The sequence below is a fragment of the Nicotiana tomentosiformis genome, chromosome 11, assembly GCF_000390325.3.
Source record: "Nicotiana tomentosiformis chromosome 11, ASM39032v3, whole genome shotgun sequence".
NCBI classification, from domain to species: domain Eukaryota; kingdom Viridiplantae; phylum Streptophyta; class Magnoliopsida; order Solanales; family Solanaceae; genus Nicotiana; species Nicotiana tomentosiformis.
Window position 1 is genome coordinate 23,260,246 of NC_090822.1, and position 26,889 is coordinate 23,287,134.

Consider the following 26,889-nt stretch of genomic DNA (forward strand, 5'->3'; position numbering starts at 1 on the left):
ACTTTTAAAAAAAATACTTTCGGCAGAAAAAAAAAAAAAGAAAAGAAATAATCGGCCAAACAAGCTACTAGTCTTCCAAACGCATAATTAAATTAACTTCGATTGGAATTCAACTTGTATTAATCGTATCTTTACCAATTTCTAAGTACTTTGTCCTGCTATTATACTCCTAGCACTGGCATATCCAACTAAGTTTTTCTCTATCATATGCTACTAAGCGATCTCCCACTGCCTTAATTCTAAACTCTTCGTAATTACACCTCTAAGTACATATTGCAGTACTTAAAAGTTAATAATAACCCCAATGGTTAAACGGGAAGCCAAGCCAGAAATGGTGTTCTAGAGTTTGGGGTACGGTTTCAAGGAGTTGGGCGGGTCTGAAGCGAATTTAGGATTTGAAATTTATAGTTCTTATTACGACTTTAAGTTGATATACAATATTAATTAAATTTATATTTATAAATATTTAGTAGATTTCTTAGACAAGGTGGGTTAGCTTTGATGGTAAGCACCCTCCACTTTTAACCAAGAGGTTGTGAGTTCGAGTCACCCCAAGAGCAAGGTGGGGAGTTCTTGAAGGAAGGGAGCCGAGATGTCTATCGGAAACAGCCTCTCTACCCCAGAGTAGGGGTAATATCTGCGTACATCTACCCTCCCCAGACCCATTAGTGGGATTATACTGAGTTGTGTCAATCGGAAACCGCATCTCTACCCCAGGGTATGTCTGCGTACATCTAAAAGATATCGGAATAAATACAACTGTTATAGAGATATTTGACTTTGACTGTATCAACTTAGTGACAAGAGTTGGTTGCTCTAGTGGTAAGCACCCTCCACTTCCAACCAAGAGGTTGTGAGTTCGAGTCACCCCAAGAGTAAGGTGGGGAGATCTTGGAGGGAAAGGATGGCGAGGGTCATTTGGAAACAGCCTCTCTACCCCAGGGTAGGGGTAAGGTCTGCGACACTATCCTCCCCAGACCTCACTAATGTGATTATACTGAGTTGTTGTTGTTGTATTTAGTAGATTTCTTAACACTGTGATTAGATGTTACTCTCTATTCACTAATTATGTCATTGGACGTCCTATTTATGTATATTCTTTTTATTCTCCCTTCCCTAAATATGCTTCCGTATATAAATTTTGTTGTTACACTTACATATGGTGCCTTTCATGCATCTAATATCATGCATTTTAATCAGTATATCATGCTTTGGTAGGTTATCAAGTCTTGTTTAATATTCTCAACCAAAAACTTATATTTTTAAATTCCTATATATATAAAAACATTAAAAGGAAAATATTTTGAAACTTCACTATCAATATAACGTTGAAAGTGATATTATTATTGTAACTTAACATTCTTATTCTAGTTTTTGCTCCTTGTTTTCTGATGAATATGCAGCAGTTAAATGATAATCAATATCTGAGCTTTTTCTGCTCTAAGCTTTATGAGTAGGAGGCATACTAGTCTAGAATTTTGTTGTATATTTGTAAATTGGAGCAGGCATTCAAAAGTTTGATTTTTCATTCAAGATTATCAATACTAGACCGGAGCTATCAAGATCAAACTTCTTTTTTGGTTCACGCACGATGTGTGATACTCTTTTTGGGGCCGATGAAATTCGAATTCGTACCCATCGTAGGGGAAGTGTTCCTACTAAAAAATCTTTTATTTTCAGGGCTAGAACTCAAAATTTATGGTTAATCCTAGAAGGTTCTATCCATCCACCACAATCCCTGATAGTATCAAGATCGAGCTGATTATTGTAAGAAAAACAATTGATTACAGTTTATAACACTAATAGCCTGTTTGGCCAAGCTTCTCAGGAGGCCAAAAATGTTTTTTTTCAAAAAAAAAAAATATTTTTTCCCTCAATTTGAGGTGTTTGACCAAGTTTTTTTTTGAAAAAAAGTGTTTTTGGCTAAAAGCAGAAGCAGTTTTGAAGAAGCAGAAAAAAATAGTTTCTCTCCAGAAGTAGAACTAGAAGGAGTTTTGACTTTTCTTCCTACCAAAAATACCTTTTGTAAAATATTATATATACCAAAATAACCTTACTTAGTTTAAACTATTAAGTAATATAAAATGACTTTTGGGATGAACTTTCATATTTATTGGATGATTTTTGATATATTTAAATTATCTTGAAAGAACAAAGTACTTTTCAATTTTATTTTTATATTTTACTTAAATAAAATAAAAAACTTAATTATTATCTTTAATAATAAAAATGTATAATTATTTATTTACTTATATAATATTAACTATTAAGCAAATCTCTTCATGTTCTTGTTTGTAATTTGACACATAAAAGCACTTTTTGAAAAGCATGGTCAAACGTAAATTATTGTTCAAAAGTGCTTTTCAAATTGATTAGCCAAACATAAACTGCTTTTCTCCAAAAGTATTTTTTTGAAAAGCACTTTTAAAAAAAATACTTCTCAAAATAAACTTATTTTCCAAACATGCTATAACTTTGTACGAGTTTAATTGAGATCTACCTTTATTAAGACTTTCGCGATAATATGGAAAAACCTTTGTTATAAGCTTTGAAACTCTCTAGATGATTTCTTCTCATCTCTTTAAATTTTAGTGGCAAATATATCAAGTAACTATGTTTGTTAGAGATAGTAGATAGTGTCGGGGGCGGATATAGAGCATTAATACCGATTTCAACGGAACCAGTAGCTTTTGTTTAAACTTTGTATATATACTAAGAAATGCATTAAATATCTATGAATATTATATTGTGAACCCATAAATTGTTGTATATTAACTTGAGATCGTTGTAGGAACCCGTTAACTTTAAATCCTAAATCCGCATCTGAATAGCGATAAAATAAACAAAATACACACAAATTGATCCGAACATTACCGCCACTAACAGCTTGTTTGGATGATTGTTACTTATTTTACTGTATCGTATTGTTACTTTAAATACAATGTTTGTTTTGATTGTTACTTAAATTTTATTGTATCTTATCGTTAAGTCCGTCGTTACGTAACAACGAAAAGTGCCACTTTATAGAACGACCGATTTGGCGTGGTCGCGTCGTTTTCTTATTTTTTTTTCCTCTCATTTTGCTCTTTTTTATTATTAAAAAAATCATATTTTATCTTTTACCCTACCTTTGGTATAATAATATTACCTCATACTTTACTTTCTCTTTATAATATTGTAAGTTTATTATTCATATTGTTGGTGCATAACTTCATGAAACGACGACAAACAATACAATCTATGCAAACATTGTATACATCAAAACGATACATAACAACCATCCAAATAAGCTGTAAAACAAAGTGAAATTCTCTTAGTAAGTACAAGATTAGGGGACACATTTTCCATATATATATATTCTCTCATTCCCTTTCCTCTTTTCATATATTTATTATAATGAAAAAATAGGAAAGGTCTGCTTCAGCCCCGGCCATCGTTATTGTTCCCATGACAATCAACTAGATCTTTCATTGTATTAGTTTGACCTTCAACTTGCTTTAATGGACAGTTATCATTCTTAAGGCCATATTTGCCTTTGCCACAATTAAAAGAGCTCTCATACTCAATTTTTCTTTGGCTTATAGGTGAAAAAGATTGATCCGTTTCCAACAAGCATAAGAAGACGACCAATGTGACTTGGATAATGGCCGACTTCCACCGTCCATTGCATTTATTTCTTTCTTCTGCACTAAACTTCTAGTCTAAATCATATATACCAAACCCTAAGCAATAGCTTTAGTGCTAAAATTAGTAAATATATGATAGTGAAAATTTTGTCTTTTGTTTATTGTAAATACGTTGTTGGGGTATTATGCTATGCTTGATTAGGACGTAAGGTGAAGAGGTTGGAGGATTTGAGGTAAATATGAATAGGTAAGACATTGTTTGTTATAGATTCAGAATTTAGACACTAAATTCTTAAGTGAGAGCGTAGATTTTATAATATATACTTAACTCTACTTATATTTATTTTTCGCACATATATATAGGGATCAACCCCGAAACACTTAAGGTGTGTATGATACGAAAAATATTTTTCAATTTTTTCATGTTTGATTGACTTAAATATTTTGAAAAATATTCTTCTCGTGAATTCATTTTCCTTCGATTGGAGGAAAATATTTTCCCTATCAAGAGAAGGAAAAATATTTTTCAAAACTCTTTTTCAACCTTCCCTCCCTATTCCTATCCCCACCAACCCACCCCCACTCTATCCCCGACTAACTCACTCCCACCCTCCACTCTAAATAGAAATATTATTAAGAATATTGTATTTTCATGATGTAGATAGAGTACTTTCTATTTCATTTTAACAAAAATAAATATTTTCTTTTTATGATGTAAAAATATTTTTTTTTAAAGTCAATACTCAACATGGTGGTGGAGGTTTAGGCTTGATCCCAACCTGTATATTAACAAAAAGAAGTAGCAGACTGTGGGATTGGGACTTATAATCTGATCCCATCCCACGATACAAAATATGAGACTATCATTTGCTATAGTTATTATCCCTTGTACATACAAGAGGATGTAATACACCCTGTAGGTTAGGATTAAGAACAATCTACAAAAGCTATACAACAAAATGGTTCTTTCATTTCAACAAAAAAAAAAAGTACTTTTTATGATGTATAAAAAAAAAAATCATTTTGACAAAATAATGTAGTAAAAAATATTTTCTTTTATTTCAACAAAATGCATACATTTTTTTTCATGCTGTAGAAAGTGTATTTTCTTTTCCAACTAAAAAGAGTATTTTCTTTTTAGTTATGCAGCACAAATTTTAACGTAATTTTTGGGTGAAAAAACAAAGCAATGCACTAGTTCCTTTTGGTTTGTGTGAATTTTTAAAAGAATAATTCAATTCTTGAAGAAAATAGAGTACTGAAAACGTTGGGTATTGGAGCGGGGAGAGCATAAGAAACATGAAGATTTGGGAGAAAGTGGATGAGGAGAGTAGCATAGAAAAATATTTTCTACATTCTAACCAAACACTAAAAAACATTTTCGAGAAATTTTTTTTCACTTACCAACCAAACAAGAAAAAATAAGTGATAAAACCACTTATTTTGTATGAAAATATTTTTCATGAAAAATATATTTTTCTTCGTAAAGAACACACCCTAAGACATAAGTCATTGTTGAAAAGTGGAGTTGGATATCCTCTACGAACGTTAACTTTTTCATGCTGCCTTTGCTACAATATCATGGCCCATGGGGTTGAATTGTTCACAACAAACTATTTGGAATTCAATTTTTTTTTAAAAACACAATATTGTGAGATCTGTTCCAATCAACCAAACCCTTAAAACGGGGAACTAAACAAATGAAAATGAAAAAGTTCAAAAATACAAAAAATGACCAATTGAGAGAATAAAAAGGAAACAACAATCCCTCGTGTTCAGATATTAAGACTTGATTGATTAATATCATGAATTAACACAAGTCAAAAACACTTGAAGAAATGAAAAAACAAGATTTCAAAGGTGGGATTATATTGATAGGGTCAACTTGTAAGCTTAACGAAATCTTTTATCGTTCTGCTTATAAATGCAAACCCATAATGACAAAAAACAGCATGAAAGAATGCTGAAAATAGGCTACTCCTCATCAGAATAGTTGAACTTGACCGAGTGTGATTGCAAGTCGATTTGCCCTCCTCTGTAACTACCTCGCTTCTTCTTCGTCTTCTCATGTCGGAAATCCCTGCAAAAATAGAATGGCATAATTAAACTCTGCCATTGAAACAAACCATGAACATGATCGCGGTTCTAGTTAGAGATCATAGCAATTAATCTTCCAACTTCTGGACAGGAGTTGGAAAATATACCTTCCTCTAACCTGACCCAAGACTTCCTGTGCCTTTGCACCATAGCCAATTTCTGCGCCATCCTGCAACAACAGTACGTGGAGAGTTGGAAACGTCGGTTTCATGGTAAAGGATGAATAATTAACATATACATAAACGAGAAAAGACGATGGAGGACTGAGAATCAGATCCTACCTTTGCCCAATAAGAGTTATCTTTTAGTCTATCATCTTTAAACTGCACTTGCTCGATTTTCACTCTTTGAAATGCATTTACAGTTTTTGGCTGCAATAGTAATCAAAATGCATTTTCAGAATATCGGTACTAATAAATTAACTCAAGCATGATTCAAGATAATTTAATGAAAACTTTATCCGAGCATGACAAAAAGTTATTTTAAAAGATTGAGATTATTCTGCAAATTAAGAATCCTTTTAAATCATACTCCCTTCAGTACACAACCACAATTCAAGAGTTGTACTATGACATTAACAATTGATAGAAAATTACGAACCTCACTTGTTAAGACTTAAGCATACTGACAATCCAAGGTCAAAAAGGTAATAGCAGAAAATAGACGCATGCATACCTCTGCTGATCCATTAAGTTCTTTCCTCGATGATTTCTGCTTAGCAGAATTGTTCAACTCATCCTGATGATTACCAACACTGACTTCACCATTCTGTTCTGCCTTTGAATCTTCCAAGCCATCGGTCTTTCTGCGTTTTGATTCTTCAGTTCCAACTCCCTCGTTTGCATTTTCATCAGAAGCTGATCTTTTCCTCTTCTTGGAATCCTTAGAATCAGTAGCACCATTCTCTTCATTGGACTTCTTCTTTTTATCTTTTTTAGTTCTCTCGGTAACATCATCATTATCATTGCCTATAGGTACTACACCGTCTGATTGCTCCTTAGTTTTCTTCTTTTTCTTCTCCTTCTTCTTCAAGGGCACGTCCACCTGCAATAGAATAACAGCAGACTCTTCGGATGCTTCAGACAATTCTCGCCATAACACAAATGATCAGATATTCAATCACTCATCTAAATTGGATTGCTAACCTTATCATCTGCTAAAACCTCTTGAGCTGTTGTTGTATTTTTCGCCGATTTATCAACACTTTCAGGAAGAGAAGCATCTGGAACATCACCATTTTTGTCTTCGCTTCTCTTTTTCTTCTTTTTCTTACTAATTGTTTCCAGAGAGTCAGCAGCATTGGTAGCAATGTTGTTCCCATTTGTGCCATCTGGCCCTGCACGCCAAATCGTATTATATCAAATCAAGAAAGAATAACACCCGTAACATCACAAATACAAGCTTCATGAAAGAAACTAAGTTTTAATGAAGATATACTAACTAAAATTTACCTGGCTCACTGTGGCCCTTAGAGACTGTATCATTATTCGTACTGCATATTTTACAGCAGGTCAAAGCATGAGTAAAGGAACTGGAAAATAAAATTACTATAATAACTCCACAGTCAAGTAAGAGAGTATGTGAAGAAAGCAGCTTTGCTAAAGGAACCTATCGACCACCCCCACCCCCTACAAGAACTACCATATTCAACTGTGTTGGACACCATTTACTGCCCCCTTCCCCACCCCAAGACCTACTTCTCTCAGTCAACAAATTTAAGGAGAAAAATTTGCTTGGAGATAATAATAGATGTCTACTAGAGGAAGGTTTAAAATCAAACATTCCTTATTCCACATATGGCAAGACAGAGGATGGTAGTACTCCCTCCATCTCAATCTATATGAAGGTATTTGATTGAGCATGGAGTTTAAGAAATAAAGGAAGACTTTTGAAATTTGTGATCTACAACCCTAGAAATTTGTGTGGCTAGAAATCATCTCATTAAGGATAAAAAGGGTATTTTAAAGTTGAATTGTTACTGAATATAGAAATGTGTCATTCTTTTTTAGACCGACTAAAAAGAAAAGAGCGACAAAAATTGGGAGAGAGGGAGTACAGCACAAACAGTTATCGCCACGATAAAACTAGTTAAGTGATTACTTCTCAACATACCAGTTGTTTAGATACTTGCAAAATATATCCTCCAAACTGTGGGAGCAAGACTTCCAACTGTCACCCTGCATCAAAAGCACAAAGACCTCAATGACTGTACAATAGGCAAGTTGAAGATTCAATAGTGACATCAAGATTTTCCATCAAAATGAAGGAATCGACCACAAAAGTACATATGGTATTCTCTCAACAAATCCTTTAAACCCTCACACACGGGACCAGTGTTAACTAGCACATACTTCAGTGTGTAGAGCATAATGCCAGATACGACATAAAATGTGATTTATTAAAGTGGAGGCTTCTTCTACATAGCAAACCTCAATTAAGTAGCATTTTTTGTTCTTCTTCATAAAAGAAAAGGCAATTTTCTTCTTTTACTATGAAAAACTATAATACAGGATATAAATGAAAACGCATTTTTCAAGCGCAAAAAGAACGTTTATTGAACATTTTCTTCTCCGCGAAATAACAGATAAGAGGAAAACTAAGAAAAAAATACTTGACTTTCTGGTTTCCAGGGAATTTTGGCATGCCATTCCTCATAACACCATTTTTTTTAAATGGTAAGCAAAAGTTGTATTAATCACAAGCACTAAGATGCTGCCGAACGTTACAATTGCAGCCTTACAGTTCCAGTACTGATCAGTGAGAGAACTGAGGAAATCTATGAGACAATCAACATCAACATCATAAACATATTTCATTTTACAAAAATAAGCCCAAATTTAAATGCAATTGTATTTTAGTGTTAGACCGTTAGTATGTTCTTTTCCTTGATCTCAAAACATCTTCGATTTCTTTCTTTCCATATCACCCACCGTATTCCTCTTAACACCATTTCCTTTCAGCAAACTCAATAGCCTAATTTTTGCCTCATCGCCCCTACTTTATATCTCCCTTCTCTCACTTATTCATATGAGTCAATCAAATAAACTCAGATTATAATGACATTTTGACTATGTACTACTATGCTTCTTCTCATGAAACCAGCTATCCTCTTTCCTTTTTTAATAAGGAAAACCAACCATCCTACTTAAATTACAGAATGCAATTCATTTAGGCAGAAATACAAAAACCAACAAAGAATTCAGTGTAAAAAGCGTTCAACAAACTCCATCAACCAAAGTTTTGGTATACTTTATTTTTTGGTTTACCCAAAAATACTACTCCCTCTTTCAATATTTATATGACCAATGTTATCACAGGCGAAATGCGCAAAAAAAAAGGTTTGTTGGGGGCTTTAAGCGCAAATTGTGGGCTTTAATGAAGAAAGGGGCAAATGAAAGAAAACTACAAATATGTATGTGTAGTCCAAGACTATTACCTATAAGCATGAATACCAAATATATGGACAAAGAAATTGAAAGAAAATTTACGATAAAGTGAAATATCAATTGTTTAGAGTCGTCTCTTCAGGATTACGCTCATTGGTAAGGAAAATATGTCTTAGAGCCTTGATGACAACACTGAAACACCCACTAAACATGCGCGCCTTTTGATAACACTGTATATGACATAGTAACTATTCAAGAAATGTTAATTTTAACTATAGAGACTGTAACTAATAGTACTTCTATGTAGTTCTTGACTCTGCCCATCAATGAGAGGCAGTTGGGACGAAGTCACCGGTTATTGAATATGTAAACTTCATTTCAAAAATAGGAATTTACATCTAAATTGTGACTAAAACTTAGACCATTTGACCCTCTAATCACAAACAATAGTAGCAAACATATAATAGAACAGGTTTCAAAAATCTTGGGTAAAAATTACATTTTTAAAAGGTAAAGTGTTCAAGAAAGCGAAAAGGGGTAAAAACAAACCTCAGTTTGAGTTTCTTTGAGGAAGTATTTGAGGGTTTTGGAGAAGCCATTGAGGTTAAGATAATGGAGAATAGATTGGTGTAAAAGAGATTTGTTTTCTTGAGGCTGCTGCTTCTTAGCCATAATAACAAGATTAGACTTTGAGGACTGTGCTAGAAGCACCTGCCTAGGCTTGAAAGCTAATAAACAAGCAGCTGCTGCTGCTGCTGCTGTTGATGATGATGAGGAGGTACTAGGGTTTTGCAGCTGTTGTCTGGTTTTGGTTTCTAGCATATATTAAGGAAAGGGTTTTAGGGCAACGGCAAAAAAATGTCTCTGCCTCACAAATATACTTGTGGTCGTGTACTTGACCATGAACATTGGAACAGAGAGAAAAAAGAGAACTTTTTTTTTAACCTAATGGTCCTTAAGTTGGGTTAATATTTGACCACAAGGACTAGTATGTTTTGAATACACCATTTGGCCAAGCTCAAAAAATTGGCTTATCTCGAGAAGTTCTTTTTTCAAAAGTATTTTGGGTAAAAAAATAGTTTATATTTGACTAATTAATTTGAAAATCACTTCTAAGTAGCAATTAGTATGACCAAACTTTTAAAACGTGTTCTAAGTATATTTTTCTCAAAAGTGTTTTTCAAAAAATACTTCCGATAAGAAGCTATTTTTTTTTTGTTTCTCCAAAACTGCTTCTGTTTCTACTCAAAAGCATTTTTTCTTATTCTAAAAGTTTGGCCAAACACTTCAACTTTTGAAAAAAAAAAATCAGTTTGAAAAAGTTTGGCGAGACAAGCTTTAAGTTTGGATCAATTTTGATTTTTCTAAACAAACCTAAAAGAGTTATATCCCATTTTCTTATCTTCTGTAATGATGCTTTATTATCTTTGACAATGTATTTTTCTATTGAGTATAAAATAAATATTGGTATGTAATTTTGTTACATTTATTTGACATAATCCACCGTTATAAAATATAATCGTATCTCTAATTTCTTATAGTGAACATCTATTTATATTAGTTAGGAGAACAAATGGCCAAAAACATCCTTCGACTATACCCAAGCCTAAACTATATCTTTGTACAATCACATTGAATAAAAAACAACTCTCAATTATTTTAAAAGTAGCATGTTATATCCTCCAATTAGCTTTTGTCAGAAACTAACGGCTTCATAATATGCATGTTTAGGGGCTTTTTACTCTGGCACACTGCAACTTTTCTTGGGTAGATTTATTGAAAATTTGCAAGTTTTTTTTAACCAATGAAAAAATTTCTATGGATTCAATAAAGGTGAGATCATTAAATCCCAAGTCAAGCATAGAGAAGTTATAACCGCATATGTTCAAAATCGCAATTAGGGATGGCAAACGGGCAAGCCGGTCAGATTTGGTGTGATCGAAAATAGGTTAGGCAAAAAACGAATAAATTATTTATCTCATTCATATTTAATATAGATTAAAAATGAGTTATTCAACGAATAATATGAATATCCATATTATCTATCTATGGTTTCACATTAGCCTCACGTTCTAACCTAAATTTGCTGCCATTTGCAACAAACGAACATCGCTGAGAAAACTTCCTAAGCATAACAGATTTCAATCTCAGCTCCACATGATTTGATAGCAAGATAAAAAGAGTAAAAGTTAAGAAACTTAAATATCCATCCTCACGACTCGTCACGACCCAAAATTCCACCTCAAAGATCGTGATGGCACATATTTCCTATGACTAGGTAAGCCTATCACAAAACGAGATCAAACATAATATAACAACTTTAATATTAAATGAAAGTTAAAAAAGTACCATAACATAACTAAACGAAAATGCAATAGTCGTAAATCCCAAAATCTGATAATACTGAGTCATAAGCTCTACATGAAGTATACAAGATGTCTAAAAAATTACATCACTATTTGAAATATATTAAACAGTAACAAATGAAAATAAGATGGTGACTCTGAGACATGCAAGCGGAACAGCAAGTACGCCTTGAAGTCTCCAACAGCTCGGCACCAGTACTCTCTAACGACCAACACGATCTGAGGTACCTGGATCTACACAAAAAATATACAAAAGCGTAGTGTGAGTATACCACAGTCGGTAAATAAGTATCAAGACTAACCTCGCTGGAGTAGTGACGAGGTTCAAGTCAAGACACCCACTAGTCAATTAACATGTGCAAGATATCAATATAAAACTGACAACGGAGAATATAATTGAACAAATATCAACCAAGAGCGGGGTATGTGATAACACGACCAATCAACCAACAACTCATAACACGCAAGGTGAAATTATTTAAGAAAAACAAGGATATGTTCAAAATATCAACCCGTCCTAACACATGAGTAACATCAAGGATCACCCTAAATACCACATAACATCATCAAACAAGCCAACCTTATGTCGCCAAGTGAGCCTCACAATGAAATATTTCTCCTTATATTGCTACACACACACATAAGTCCTTTTATCTCGCCGCATACGCATCAATAAACACCATCCTTATGTTACCGCATGTGCATCTCGCCATAAATAAACAACATGACAAAAGTATAAGGGTGCGGAGAATAATCAACAATAAGGCATGTTCATAGAGCAAAACAACACCAGTTCAACGCATGTTCATATAACAAACAACCCTAGTTCAAGGCATGTTAATAGCCTAATATCTAATTTGGTCTCAAACCACACATGCGCTCGTGTACACACTCGTCACCTCGTATACACATCATTTTATATAGCACAGATAATACACTTTAAGCTAAATCCTAAGGGGTAATTCTCCTCACACGAAGTTAGGCAAGATACTTAGCTCAAATAGCCCCAACCAATACTCTAAAAATACCCATCCTTTAAAATTCACCTCTGTTCGGCTCAAATCTAGTAAAAAATGACTTAATAATATCAAACAATACAAGAAAAATCAATTTCGGTTAATAAAGTTAAGCTTTTTACACAATTTCAAAAAAATCAAGAAAAGTCAATCTCGGACCCGTCCGGTCAAAACCACAAGTCAACTATGGGTTTGCATTTTCAAATCCGAGTCTAAATTGACTCTCAAATTTTATTTTTCAAAACATAGTCAAAAATTCCCCAAAATTCCCTTCAAATCCCATGATTTAGACGTTAAATTCATAAATAATCATGTTGTAATATCCAAATTGAGTCAAAATTACTTACCCAATAGCTTTGTATGAAAATTCCCTTCTAAAATTACCTCCTACCGAGTCTAGGTCTTAAAAATATGATAAAATAAGAATAAGTCCCAAAATTTTAAATATATGCCCAACTACAAAAGTCGCAAATGCAACTTGGGGTTCAGAAATGCGACCCCTTGCAAATGAGACCAATGGATCGCAAATGTGGTCCCTGCTATACCTGGAGAATGTCACAAAGCGACACAAACTTCGCATTTGCGAAGTAATCCCACATCGCAAAAAAGTGACCAAGTAGTCGCAAAAGCAACCTGTCCCAAACCATACCATTTCGCAAATGCGACGCTGGCTCTACAATTGCGAAGTCAATCCACACAGTCAACTATCGCAAATGGGATACCATCTTGTAAATGCGAGGTCCGCAAATGTAAACAAGATTTCGCATTTGCAAGACCAGCAGCACCAGCAAAGAACCAGCAATTATGAAACAAGTTCAAAACACTCTGAAACGTGTCTGAATCTCATCCCAACCCGCGAGGATCCATACCAAACATCCACACAAGTCTAAAAATATCATACAAACTCGCTCGCGAACTCAAAATACCAAAATAACATTCGAAACCATGAATCGAATACCAAAACACATAAAATTCACAATAAAACTTAAGAATCGCTAAAATCACAATCAACCGTCCAATTCCTATCAAACCAACTCAGAATGACACCAAACTTTGCACACAAGTTTCAAATGATAAAACAGGTCTATTCCAATTTCCGAAATCAAAATTCGAACCCAATAGTCATAACCTCCGAATCCAATATTGGGCATACACCTAAGTCCAAAATCACCACGCGAGCCTATTGGAACAATAAAAGACAGTTCTGGGATCGTTATCACAAAAGTCAAGCCTCGATCAACATTTTCAACTTAATTTTCCAAACTAAGAACTAAATATTCCAAATCAATCCAAAACCTCCTCCGAAATCCAACCAACCATCCCCGTAAGTCATAAAACCATAAATATACATATGGGAAGCTTCAAAAAGGTGAAATGGGACTCAAATACACAAAATATTCGATCGGGTCATTACACGACTAAGCATATTTGAACACAAGATGGAGCGTAGAATGCTAGAAGAGACAAAATAAAGTATCAAAATAACTCAAAATTTAGCAAAATTATAGCATGAACAAGGCTCGAGCCAAGGTAGCTGGAAAAACTCAAAAATTCAAAAAGTAGCAAAATTACAACCCGGACAAGGCTCAAACCAAGATTTGCCTCTTTTTCTATTGAAAATTAACAATTTTCAATTTATGATCTCCTTAGGAAGCTTGGCCTTATCTGTACCTCCACAAGTTGTAATGTCGATTCAATTGCCTATACGTTATCACAAAAAAATTAGTATATTAAAAACAAAAGAAATAGAAATAAGGAAAATGAGAAAAACATAGGGTATTCTTACCTCTAAGTTTCGTAAGATCTTCTTCATTAATGTTTCATTAAGATTTTAAATAATTTAAAAATAATAAAATAAGTTATTACAATTTATTAGTTATTACAAAAATAAAATAAATAAGATTTATTTATATTATCCTCTACAAACCCAATCCCTAGTACATAGCTTGGTTTCAGTATTTGCGGGAAGAATAAAACTTCAAAGCTTTCCAATAACACGACCGCCAATGCTAAATGCAAGTTTAGAGGTTGTTGCAATAGTAGCAACACTCAAGACATGTCGTGACATTAATGAGAGTTCTGGATATCTATGTTTGTTATTTTTTCAAAAATATCTAGATTATGATTTATTTTATGGTCAAGATTAGCTTCCTCCAAATACAAGGCTATGTGTTTTACCGGTACTTCTCCAACTAACTCTCAAACTCATCAAATGCATCTCTACATTTTATTTGCTACCACTACTACAAGCATGATACCCCGATAATGAGGTTGTAGTCGAAGATAAGTACTCTTTGACTAACAATTATAAATTCTCTTCAATAGCCTTCCACTTTTTCACCAACAACCTCCTCGGAATGAAACTTTAAAAAGTAAGGCTTAACAAACTTCACTTTATATATAGGGTCAAGGATAGTAGATATATATAAAATTACACTATACGTTTCTCAATATTTTTTAAACTTTTTCAACATCAAAGTGCCCATCTCACTCATTACAGAATCTCCATTATTTTTTGTTCTTCGCACAATGTTTTAGTTTTTCATATATTATAATGATACAAATTAATCGTGGGGTACTTACATCCAAAAAAACAAGTTCGTAATGTCAGAAAATAGGTTGAAAAACTTAGTTATAACCTACACCTTTTTTCATTCATGTTCAGAAAGGCCATGTCCAAAATTAATGTCAAGCAAGTTATATTGAATAAATAAAAGAGTACTTTCAAGCATTTGATCCATCGAATAGGCATATCTCCGTGAAGCTTCTTAGAACATGGTAGATAAGATTGCTAAAATATTCTACAAATTTTATTATTATTTCTGAATTCTTAGTATGTTTAACACATTCTCTTATTTTCGTAATAGTTGTATTAGCCTTCCTTAAGCCCGTCTTGAAAATTAAGTTCAATATATGTTTCTCATAAAGGACATGAAGAAACTTTCCCTCACAAACTAGTGAACGTATAAAAAATAAATATTTTTTCAACTTATCCACTACACCATATTGTAAGTAAGGGTATTTTTCTTTTTCTGATTCCCCGTTTTTTAGGAAAGCTAATCGATAAGAAACCTAAAATCGCACACGAATGTGGAGGAGGAACGTGACAAAAAATTAACACCCTCTTCTGAAGAGTGGGTCGTTACATATATATATATATATATATATATATATATATATATATATATTAAATGCTAATGAAGTTCACATATCAATGTCAAACATACTCTACTATGAATAAACTGCAAACTCACTTTTTAAAAGTTCTTCTTTCTTTGCATATTAATTCAAGATATTTGACTTGTTTGTATTTCTTGATATATGTTTCGCTACTTAATTCAAGTACCAATAAAGGTTCCTTATGCCTTTATGTTCTACAAAACTGAAAGCATATTTATTCTTGAGTATGACCATGACATTTTCTCTCGGTAAATTTTTTGATTTATTGGTTTACTTTGATCCTCTTTTGCATTATCCAATAGGTATTTTATCACTAAATGACACTTCAAATTCGATGTTCTAGATTTACGATCGTATATATAGTCTTTTTTTTACAAAGCGCACATTGTACTTTAATCTTTCCATCACTATAAATATCAAGTTCTACTACATTAACAAAAGAATCCAAAATAATAGAAATTTGTGCTTTTGACCGTTTTAGCATAGTTGGAGCGCTCTGTTCACAAGAATCCTACCTAAAATGAAGTAAACAAAATTTACTGGATATTTGGCATAACTGTGCATAAGTATAAAAGATAAAAATGAACAGAGAAACAGAACTCTGAAGAAAATTACCCTATCTTTACATCTTAACTATAAAAGATGAAAATGAACTTCTTAAATTAAAATAACAAAGGGTTTGGATGAAAATAGCTTCAGACGGAAAAAAAAAAAGTTTTTTCTCGTTATACCGACAGTGTCATATGAAATGAACATAAAGAATGAATTTTTAATACATATTAAATCAACCAAAGGCTGCTAACTTCAAATAAACATATAAAAATGTGCAAAAGTTTGATTTTTACTTATTTGGTGATGAAATTACAGCAGTAGAAGTAAGCAACCAACAACATTATGCTCAATTTCCTGAAGCAAACTCTAAACTCCAAATTGAAAAGTGAAGCAAATGCCAACAAAAATCTTTAATTATTTGAAGTTGAATTAGAATAAGAAACGTAATCGTAAGAATGAAGGTGTCCATGCCTCAACACCCGTTCTTTGGCTGCGCTTTGTAATACAGTTCATTCAGTCGCCACTAATAATGGACCGATTTGGATGAAAATAGCTTCAACTGATTTGAGTAATTTGAGAATTAGGGTAAACTGAAAAGGGAGAAAGTTTGGGAATTAGGGTAAAATTGCGACTTGAAGAGTAAAACTGTATTATCCGTTGGATAATTATTCGATATATTTTTTTTAAATAGATCATATGAAGAATATTCATATTTGATCAATTTTTAATAAATCATACATCCAACCTATATTTAATAGGATAATTGCAAATTTTATTTATTTTGTTACCTCTAACCGGAACTAAATATATAGAACCATTTGTATAAGTGTTCAAACAAAATTTTCTTTCTGAATTTTCAAGATGCTTGCACTGGCCCTCCCTGCCCCTTGTAACAAATTACTACATGATTGTGAGGAAATAAATTATTCACAAATGACAAAAGCGTGATAAGTGAAGCAAAATAGAGCCTTATTAACTTCTAAAAAATAGATTAAAAATAATAAAAAAGATATTAAAGAATAAGCTATTTACTTTTATATATAAATAAGACTGAGAGAGAAGAAAAAATTCTTAGAGTAAGTTAGTATTGCTGACAGTTGTGAGTTCCTCCCAAAGACATCTAACAAATTATTTAAAAGTAGCGATAATATCTTTAGATATCCGCGGAGATGAAAGAGATAGTAATGAGGAAATCACCACATGAGTTTATAATTGATCTGATAGCACATTCAAACTTGAGCGCCATTAAATCCTTAGTTTTTTTAATAAAAATTAATAGATGATATAACCTCCTAATTTTGAGATAGTTCAGAAATTTTTTATCCATGTTTGTATATACACATTTTTCACTTAATCGTAATCAATTAGTATATATTTTTATCTTGTTGAATCACTTAACTATGAAAAATTAGTTTGATTTGATATAAATGTCATTGCGGGTAAGTTTTCATCCTTTTTGACATAAAGTAGTTTTTCGGTGGCTAAGGAAAGACTTATGTTAGTAGCCAGAGGACTAAAACTTAATTATAACTGATGAAATTAAAATAAAAACTTAAAAACCGGAAAAAAGATCGAGTGTATTTCTATGGCTGTATAAGAAAATAATAAGGTTATGTATTAATTGGAAGGTCTTGAAAGGGTATTTACTTCCTGCAGTGATTATAATAGATGATGATGAAATTTTTAATTATAAGTTACCACTTTTTCTAATATTGAAAAATTGAAATAAAAATTTGGAAACATGTAAAGGATATTTACTCACTCTAATCTCGCTATCGAAGGAAATAGTGAGACTTTTTATTAAGTTTAAAGGTCAGATAATAAGCACAAGAAATAATAAATTTTAAAAATTAATTTTTGCTTTTTAAGGAAGATAAACTGTTAGCTTACGGTAATTTTTTTTTTCAAGAGAGCTGAAACTTAATTGCAAACTTGAGAAATTGAATTAAGAACTTTAGAAAGGAGATTTAACCTTACATATTACAATATTTTAATAAAAGAAAATAATGAAATTTTTAATAATTAATTTTAATTACAATTTTATTTAACATGAGGTACATCTACGAATGATAAAAGGGAAAGTCGAGCAACGATCTCGTATTTGAGTTAAAATTTAAGGGTTGGGAAACAATACTCCCCCGCGTTTTGAACGGGAAAGAGAACCCCCTTGTGCAATAGTTTTCCAGTGAAATAATTTATTTATTTTTGAATAAATAATTTTTAGAATGTAATTTATTATAGCCAAAAGCTCAAGATATGAAAAACAATCAGAATCTATATAATTTATGGAGTTCCCCTTTATCCTTCTTCTTGCATAGTCTAAGATATGATATAATCCAAAAACGCCTTCAAATGAATTTTTAAATATGACATTATCAGCTGTAATTTATGTTCAATAAAGATATTTTCAAAATAAGTAAAGTTTAATAATTTCTTTAGTATAATAATTTTAATATACAAAAAAAATACATAAATAAATTAATACAAGTATTAATCACGAGCTTTTAAAATTTAGAATTCACAAAACTAGTATGAAATAAATACATCATCTGTCTGAATATACGTTTTTTCCCAATGACTAGAAGTACAAACCATGAGTTTTTAAGATTTAGAGTTTACAAAGCTAGTATGAAATAAATACATCATCTGTCTGAATATACATAAACAGATTTTCGTAAGTCTAGGGCTACCATGAACTAGAGGTATCTGTAACTGGAACGCATGTACTCTTTAATGCTAGCTCTCGTCATACACAACAACGTCATCATCTAAATTTGCACGTGAGGTGCAGAAGTGTAGTACGAGTACAACCGACCTTATGTACTCAATAAGTCACAAAAATAACCTTAGGTTGAAAGTAGTGACGAGCTAGAACAGAGGTCGAAGTCCAACACCAATAGCCAACAACGATTCATAACAAAATAAAAATAATGGTACAGGAAACATAACACATATATAAGATGCTTAACTCGTTCACAGTTTCGAAAAAACTAGGCATGCTTTTCAAGTATATTAGTGAAAACCCAAATTCTTGGCTATTTATTATAGCCAAAAGCTCAAGATATGAAAAACAATCGAGATCTATATAATTCATGGAGTTCCCCTTTATCCTTCTTTTTGCATAGTCTAAGATATGATGTAATGCAAAAACGCCTCCATAGTGAATTTTTAAATATGACATTATCAACTGTAATTTCTGTTCAATAAAAGGTATTTTCAAAATAAGTAAAGTTTAATAATTGCTTTAGTATAATAATTTTAATATACAAAAATATTACATAAATAAATTAATACAAGTAGTAGCAATTCTTTCATCTAATATATATGTTAGGGAAATGATTATTTCAATGTATTTTTTCCTTCAAATTGAAATGCTAAAGCATCCATGGTGAATATGCGTTCATCATATTTTTTGAATTTTGTATGCAATATTTTTTTCTTTATTTGTAAAAAGTTTAACCACGACCTCCATATAACCTTAATATAATAGAAAAATATCTTAAATTTTATAAGCAAGAAAGACAAAATTCAAATATTGGTTTGGATGCAAAATATTATACTTCACCTTTGAAAGGATATAGAAAGAAAGGAAAATCTTCATTTTAAAAAAGGAACTATCACCAAAAAAAATCGCATGAGGGATTTTCCTTTCCCATTCAAAATGTAAACGGGGTATTGTTTCCTAGCTCTAAAAATTAAGGGGTAAAGTGGATTTTACTCTAAAAACTATTATGCTATATACTTATTTAGAAAGAATATTCATGAAATATCCAACAAGTATGTGTGTTGTATATTGTCAAGTATGCAATTTACATGTGATTTAAGTATTTTCACTGTGGTATATCATTAAAGTATACAAAATATGGATTGTATACGTTAAAGGTATACAACATAACTGCTGCAATGTAATATTTCAAAGGGACAAATTTTATTAGGGGTCGCTTGGTAGGGTATGTAAGAATAGTGTTGAATAAGGTGTATTAAACACGAGTTTTTAAAATTTAGAGTTTACAGAGCTAGTATGAAATAAATACATCATCTGTCTAAATATACAGTTTTTCCCAAGGATTGGTAGCACAAACCATGAGCTTTTAAGATTTAGAGTTTACAAAGCTAGTATGAAATAAATACATCATCTGTCTCAATACACATAAACAGATTTTCGTAAGTCTAGGGCTACCGTGAACTAGAGGCATCTGTAACTGTAACGCAGGTACGTATACAATGCTAGCTCTCGTCATACACAACAACGTCATCATCCAGATCTGCACGCAAGGTGCAGAAGTGTAGTACGAGTACAACCGACCCCATGTACTCAATAAGTCACAAAAATAACCTTAGGGTAAAAGTAGTGACGAACTAGAACAGAGGTCGGAGTCCAACACCAATAGCCAACAACAATTCATAATAAAATAATAATAATAATGGTACAAGAAACATAACCGAGATATAAGATGCTTAACTCGTTCACAATTTCGAAAAACCTAGGCATGCTTTTTAAGTATATTAGTGGAATCCCAAATTCTTGGCTATTTATTATAGCCAAAAGCTCAAGATATGAAAAACAATCGAGATCTACATAATTTATGGAGTTTCCCTTTAGCCTTCTTCTTGCATAGTCTAAGATATGATGTAATGCAAAAACGCCTCCATGATGAATTTTTAAATATGACATTATCAACTATAATTTATGTTCAATAAATATATTTTCAAAATAAGTAAAGTTTAATAATTGCTTTAGTATAATAATTTTAATATACAAAAAAATACATAAATAAATTAATACAAGTAGTAGCAATTCTTTCATCTAATATATATGTTAGAGAATTGATTATTTCAATGTATCTTTTCCCTTCAAATTGAAATGCTAAAACATCCATGGTGAATATGCGTTCATCATATTTCTTGAATTTTGTATGCAATATTTTTTTCTTTATTTGCAAAAAGTTTAACCGCAGCCTCCATATAACCTCAATATAATAGAAAATTATCTTAAATTTTACAAGTAAGAAAGACAGAATTCAAGTATTGGCTTGGATGCAAAATATTATACATCACCTTTGAAAGGATAGAGAAAGAAAGAAAAATCTTCATTTTAAAAAAGAAACTCTCACCAAAAAAATATTGCACGAGGGAGTTCCCTTTCCCATTCAAAATGTAAACGGGGTATTGTTTTCCAACTCTTAAAGTTAAGGGGGTAAAGTGAATTTTACTCTAAAAAATATTATGCTATATACTTATTTAGAAAAAATATTCATGAAATATCCAACAAGTATGTGTGTTGTATATTGTCGAGTATGCAATTTACATGTGATTTAAGTATTTTCACTGTGGTATATCATTAAAGTATACAAAATATGGATTGTATACGTTAAAGGTATACAACATAACTGCTACAATGTAATATTTCAAAGGGACAAACTTTATTAGGGTCGCTTGGTAGGGTATGTAAGAATAGTGTTGAATAAGGTGTATTAATCACGAGCTTTTAGAATTTAGAGTTTACAACGCTATTATGAAATAAATACATCGTTTGTTGAATAAGATGTATTAATTATGAGCTTTATGAAATAAATATACAGTTTTCCCGAGGACTGATAGTACAAACTATGAGCTTTTAAGATTTAGAGTTTACAAACCTAGTATGAAATAAATACATCATCTGTCTGAATATACATAAACAGATTTTCGTAAGTCTAGGGCTACCATGAACTAGAGGCATCTGTAACTGGAACGCAGATACGTCTTCAATGCTAGCTCTCGTCATACACAACAACGTCATCATCCAGATATGCACGCAAGGTACAAAAGTGTAGTACGAGTACAACCGACTCCATGTACTCAATAAGTAACAAAAATAAATGTGATGACCCAAAATGTTATCTTTAAATTTAATAAGTAATTCTGTGTTTAGAGATCTCAAACAGCACTATTTATCATTCCTCGACTTGCGTGCGCAGTCCGTATAATTTTTCGGAAAGTTTTTATGTGAAAATGGATTAAAATGGGAAATAGAGCTTTAAAACTCAACTAAGTTGACTTTGGTCAATATTTTGAGCAAAAGGATCCGGATCAGTATTTTGAAAATTTCGGTAGGTCCATATCGTGATTTGGGACTTGGGCGTATGCCCGGAATCGAATTCCGATGTCTCTAGCTCGAGATATGGAATTTTGATGAAAAATTAAAAGCTTGAAAGCTTAATGATTTCTAAGAAATTACTGATGTTGGATTTATTGACCTCGGGTTCGTATTTTGGTTTCGAAGCCCGGTATAGGTCCACTATAATATTTATGACTTGTCTGCCGAATTTGGTGAGAATCGTAGTTGATTTGACGTGATTCGGACGCTCGGTTGTAAAAATATAAGTTTTAAATTTTTCTTGAAAACTTCTTTTGATTTGGTGTCCGATTAGTAGTTCTAGGTGTTATTTTGGCGGTTCGATCGCGCGAGCAAGTTCGTATGATGTTTTAGAACCTGTGTGCATGTTTGGTTTGGAGCCCCGAGGGCTCGGGTGAGTTTCGGAAAGGTTACAGGATGTTTTGGACTTTGAAAATCTGGATTTTTCCTGCAGCAGGTGTTCTGGCATGTTCTTCTTCGCGTTCGCGAAGGTACTCTCGTGAACGCGAAGAGTAAACTGGGCTGCTGGATTTTTTCTTCTTCGCGAACGCGAAGGCTTGGTCGCGAACACGAAGCGATGGGGGTATTACCCTTCGCGAACGCGAATGAGGACTCGCGAACGCGAAAGCCATGGGCTGCTACTCATCGCGAACGCGACATGCCCTCTGCGAACGCGAAGAAGGCCTGACCCCTGTGACTTAAAACAGAACCAAAAATGGGATTTTTCCCATTTTTCACAAACCCTCAATTATAACTCGGTTTATGGGCGATTTCAAAGGAGTTTTTCACGATTTCGAACCGGGTAAGTGTTCTTTATCATATAGTGATTGTATTTCACAATTCCATGTCTATATTCATCATTTATTTGATTTAGACGGAAGAAATTGGAATTTTTGTAAAACTTTTCAAAAACGAAAAATTAAGATTTGAAGGTCCATTTGATATCTGAATTTGACAAATTTGGTATGGTTGAACTCGTATCGGAATGGATGTTCGGATTTCGCGAGTTCTTCCGGGATTTGAGATGTAGGTCCCACTGCCGAATATTTTAATGAATTTTAGATTTTATTCGGAAAATTTATAAATTCATATGGAATTAATTCCTATGATTAGTATTGAATATATTGAATTATTTGTGAATAGATTTGAAACTTTCGGAGACAGATTTAAAAGGAAAAGATGTGGTTGAATAATTGATTGGAATTTGCAAAGCGAGGTAAGTGTCGGGGTTAACCTTGACTTGAGGGAATAGAACCCTTAAATTGTTTGTTATGTGAATTGCATGTAAACGATGTATAGGCGAGGTGACGAGTGTCTATACGTCGTCAAATTAATTGTTTGCCTGCATACTTGAAAAATCACAAATTATTTTTAATCATAAATTAATTATTATAATAATTGTTTCTCTCTTATTCTTTGCAAATATAAATTCTTGAATTCCTGCATTAATTGTTACATGCTATTTGAATTATATGCCTTAATTGTTATTTGACATTTAGCATAATAAATATTAAACTGCCTATTTCTTCCCTGATTTTCATAATAATTTGCTATTTGTCATTGTTTGCTTCATAATAAAACTATAATTATTGTGTGCTTGTTGTCTCGTAATTTTACATTAATTGTTACATTTATTGGAAAATTTTCTTCTATAAGAATTGGGAAATGAAAATGTTGGAGGAGCGGGTTGCACGCCGCAACATGATTGATTATAATGAATATATTGGAGGATCGGGTTGCACGCCGCAACAGACTTATTAAAAGTTAATATTGGAGGATCGGGTTGCACGCCGCAACAGACTTATTAAAAGTCAATATTGGAGGATCGGGTTGCACGCCGCAACAGACTTATTAAAAGTCAATATTGGAGGATCGGGTTGCACGCCGTAACAGACTTGTTAAAAAGTCAATATTGGAGGATCGGGTTGCACGCCGCAACAGACTTGATTAAAATGAATATGTTGGAGGAGCGGGTTGCACGCCGCAACAGAACTGAGTGTGGATATATTGTGAGAGCGGGTTGCACGCTGCAACAGAAATAATGGAAATGATAATTAGTTATGACTGATGAGTTGCCTTCAATTATTATAAATGAATTACCTGATTTATTTCTATTATTGTTATTTTTACTAATATTGCGTACAAGTTAATGTAAGTGAACCGCCTTAGCCTCGTCACTACTTCGTTGAGGTTAGGCTCAGCACTTACCAATACACGAGGTCGGTTGTACTGATACTACACTCTGCACTTCTTGTGCAGATTTTGGAGTTGGTCCTAGCGGCGTACTATAGATTTGCTCGGATTTCAGCTATCAGAGGAGACTTGAGGTATAACTGCCTGGCGTCCGCGGTTCTGAAGTCCCCGTCTATTGTACTTTAGCTGTGTGTTTATTTCTAGATAGCTTTATATTATTTAGACATTTATTTATATTTATCCTAGAAGTTCGTGCACTTGTGACACCAATTCTCTGATGGAATTTAGACACCATTATTATTATGGATTATTTCAAAATTGCTTCCGCATTTATTTTCTTGTTATTAATACATTTAAAAATTATTTTAAAATGGATAATATTATTCTAACGTTAGCTTGCCTAGCAAGTGAAATGTTAGGCGCCATCACGGTCCGAAGGTGGGAATTTCGGGTCGTGACAATAACCTTAGGTTGAAAGTAGTGACGAGTTAAAACAGAGGTTAGAGTCCAACACCAATAGCCAACAACAGTTCATAACAAAATAATAATAATGGTACAGGAAACATACCGAGATATAAGATGCTTAACTCGTTCACATTTTCGAAAAAACTAGGCATGCTTTTCAAGTATATTAGTGAAAACCCAAATTTTTGGCTATTTATTATAGCCAAAAGCTCAAGATATGAAAAACATTCAGGATCTATATAATTTATGGAGTTCCCCTTTAGCCTTCTTCTTGCATAGTCTAAGATATGATATAATGCAGAAACGCCTTCATAATGAATTTTTAAATATGACATTATCAACTATAATTTATGTTCAATAAAGATATTTTCAAAATAAGTAAAGCTTAATAATTGCTTTAGTATAATAATTTTAATATACAAAAAAATACATAAATAAATTAATACAAGTAGTAGCAATTCTTTCATCTAATATATATGTTAAAAAATTGATTATTTCAATGTATTTTTTCCCTTCAAATTGAAATTCTAAAGCATCCATGGTGAATATGCGTTCATCATATTTTTTGAATTTTGTATGCAATATTTTTTTCTTTATTTGCAAAAAGTTTAACCGCGGCCTCCATATAACCTCAATATAATAGAAAAATATCTTAAATTTTACAAGCAAGAAAGACAAAATTCAATTATTGGTTTGGATGTAAAATAATATACTTCACCTTTGAAAGGATAGAGAAAGAAAAGAAAATCTTTATTTAAAAAAAAAAAACTCTCACCAAAAAAATATTGCATGAGGAAGTTTCCTTTCCCGTTCAAAATGTAAAGGGAGTATTGTTTCTCAACCCTTAAAGGTTAAGGGGTAAAGTAAATTTTACTCTAAAAAATATTATGCTATATACTTATTTGGAAAAAATATTCATGAAATATCCAACAAGCATGTGTGTTGTATATTGTCGAGTATACAATTTACATGTGATTTAAGTATTTTCAATGTAGTATATCATTAAAGTATACAAAATATGGACTGTATACGTTAAAGGTATACAACATAACTGCTGCAATGTAATATTTCAAAAGGACAAACTTTATTAGGGGTCGCTTGGTAGGGTATATAAGAATAGTGCTGAATAAGGTGTATTAATAATGCAGAGATTAGTAATGCACGAGTCAGTAATATAAGCATTAGTTATGTAAATATTATTTCTTATCCACTGTTTGGTGTGTTGTATTAAGAATTAAAATGCATTGCATATTTTAAAAAAATAGTTGTTTATAAAAATATCCTCTATATTCTTTAGTTTTAAGGGACTTTAAGGACAATTTTATATTTAACCATGCTAATGCATGTATTAATCGCCCTGATATTATTAATACCATAGTTTGGTATGTATTAGTTATACATAGGATAATACCAAATATGTTGTATAACTAATACAACAATACTTGCGCTAGCAATACATAGATTGAAAAAGTGTACAAAACAAGAGATTAGTAATATTAAAAACTAATGCATGCATTATATTTATGTAATACATCATACCAAATGACCCGTAAGACGGTACAATGAATAAATCTTTTATTTCGCGGGGATAATCATGAGAAGAAGCCTTTACTATAGTGCATAAATAGATATTGGGATTGTTACACAAATAGCCGAATAGATTCAATGTTTAATTTTTCTATCCAGTATACATAGATTATACACAATTATACATATACTAACATAAATTATACATATATTATACATCTGTCGGCTATTTTTAGTTTACGAGATTAGATGAGCGGCTATTTAGGTTAATTCTTCTAGATACTTAGATAATTTGGGCCGCATTAGTTGGTCTTAGAACTAAATTTGGGCCATGCAGTCCAATGCAAACAGGCCCAAAACTTA

The 26,889-nt window shown here is 32.3% G+C and overlaps 1 protein-coding gene across 1 annotated transcript; it reads right to left on the reverse strand.

Annotated features, from left to right (window-relative positions):
* Window positions 1-5,381: 5,381 nt before the first annotated feature.
* LOC104096723 (suppressor protein SRP40) lies at window positions 5,382-10,019 on the reverse strand. Its single transcript, XM_009603133.4, has 8 exons — window positions 9,659-10,019; window positions 7,836-7,900; window positions 7,175-7,215; window positions 6,869-7,059; window positions 6,399-6,767; window positions 6,005-6,094; window positions 5,831-5,892; window positions 5,382-5,706 (listed from the first exon to the last, which is right to left on the reverse strand). The coding sequence occupies exons 1-8, from the start codon at window positions 9,929-9,931 to the stop codon at window positions 5,601-5,603; spliced, it is 1,197 nt and encodes a 398-aa protein (XP_009601428.1). The 5' UTR covers window positions 9,932-10,019; the 3' UTR covers window positions 5,382-5,600.
* Between the last annotated feature and the right edge of the window lie 16,870 nt (window positions 10,020-26,889).

Bases quoted from the DNA above. Each gene is read 5' to 3' on its own strand.
- LOC104096723 (XM_009603133.4), bottom strand. From the start codon at position 9,931: ATGCTAGAAACCAAAACCAGACAACAGCTGCAAAACCCTAGTACCTCC. The intron at 7,901-9,658 runs GTTTGTTTTTAC...CTTTTGATGCAG, and splicing joins TCAAAGAAACTCAAACTGAG to GGTGACAGTTGGAAGTCTTG. The intron at 6,768-6,868 runs GTTAGCAATCCA...ATTCTATTGCAG, and splicing joins AGGTTTTAGCAGATGATAAG to GTGGACGTGCCCTTGAAGAA.